The sequence below is a fragment of the Salmo trutta genome, chromosome 3 (genome assembly GCF_901001165.1).
Source record: "Salmo trutta chromosome 3, fSalTru1.1, whole genome shotgun sequence".
Taxonomy (NCBI): Eukaryota; Metazoa; Chordata; class Actinopteri; order Salmoniformes; family Salmonidae; genus Salmo; species Salmo trutta.
The window spans coordinates 56,938,370-56,939,423 of record NC_042959.1 but is presented as its reverse complement, the minus strand read 5'-3'; the positions used below and the strand labels follow the sequence as shown (position 1 = coordinate 56,939,423).

General features: G+C 49.1%; 1 protein-coding gene across 1 annotated transcript in view; it reads left to right on the top strand.

Moving 5' to 3' along the window:
- Positions 1-122: 122 nt before the first annotated feature.
- LOC115180323 (ubiquitin carboxyl-terminal hydrolase MINDY-3) overlaps positions 123-1,054 on the top strand; it is a 49,092-nt gene continuing 48,160 nt past the window's right edge. The window contains exon 1 of the mRNA XM_029742334.1: positions 123-986. Coding sequence (XP_029598194.1) covers positions 893-986 — 94 coding nt within the window. The 5' untranslated portion in view covers positions 123-892. The remainder of the gene's footprint in view (positions 987-1,054) is intronic.

Sequence of the window (1,054 nt, the reverse complement as noted above, 5' to 3'; positions counted from 1 at the left end):
GCGGGAAAGATATGACGTAGATAATTGACAGTCTGAACTCACCAATGGGCTACCAAGTTGGAGCCCACACCTCAAGAACATTCTGGATTTGGACCAATCCACAGCTACGAGCGTTTTCGTCACTCAATACACATTTCCAAACAGCTGTTGTAAATACACGAATGACATACTGCTAGCTAGTCTTTGATACCGGCAACAAGCATATCTTTTTTCCAGATTTTACTACTTTCGATATCCATTACAGGCGTTTGCCTCCTAACAATTGACTAAGCGAAAGTTACCGGCATTCAGACCTGAATTTAAACTCCCACCGCCCCAGCGCTCTTTGGAACATCAAAACGTGATGCATTTAACGTTAGCTAGCTAACGTAGCAAATTGTTACTATCGAGTTAACGTTAGCAGGCTACTAGTAGCAAGGTAACGTTACGACTTGGACCAAGGGGAATTGAGCAGTTAGCTAACAGTCTCGCTCCCTAACTTATTGTTATCAATCTGGACAGCTGACCAGGCAGCTAACTAGTTTACGCCCGCTGCTTTGCTGGAGAAGTCGGCCCACGCAAAGATAGCCGGGCAGACGCGCCCACTTAACATTAGCTAGGTAGGCGCATCAACGTTAGTTAGCTATCCCTGCCTGTCCGCTCGTCAGACCGGGGAGATTGACCTGTCACGGAACTTCGTTGTGGCCGATGCCACCGGCCCCGTTTGCAGAGGGAAGCAAGGCACCAGTTCCTGGAAAGTCGAAGAGTAAACCACAACGCTAGCTAAGGTTAGCTATCCTACTCCAACCCGAACGGGACCGTGGCTGTGTGCGCAGTGACAGCTCTGTATTTGATTGTAGTTAGCTAGCCAGCTAACCGTTTGCCAGGGCTGTTGGACCAGTGTTATAGAGGGATGGGGGAGTTAAATAAAGAGGTTGTGGACCTAGTTTGGAAAAGACCAGGCAGCAACGGGGTGTCTGCTTCACTCTTCAGGAGATGGACCCAAGGTAAGCTACCTCTCACCTATGCTTCGCGCCATTCTGGCGCACCCCCCTCTAACCTGAACACAATCCAA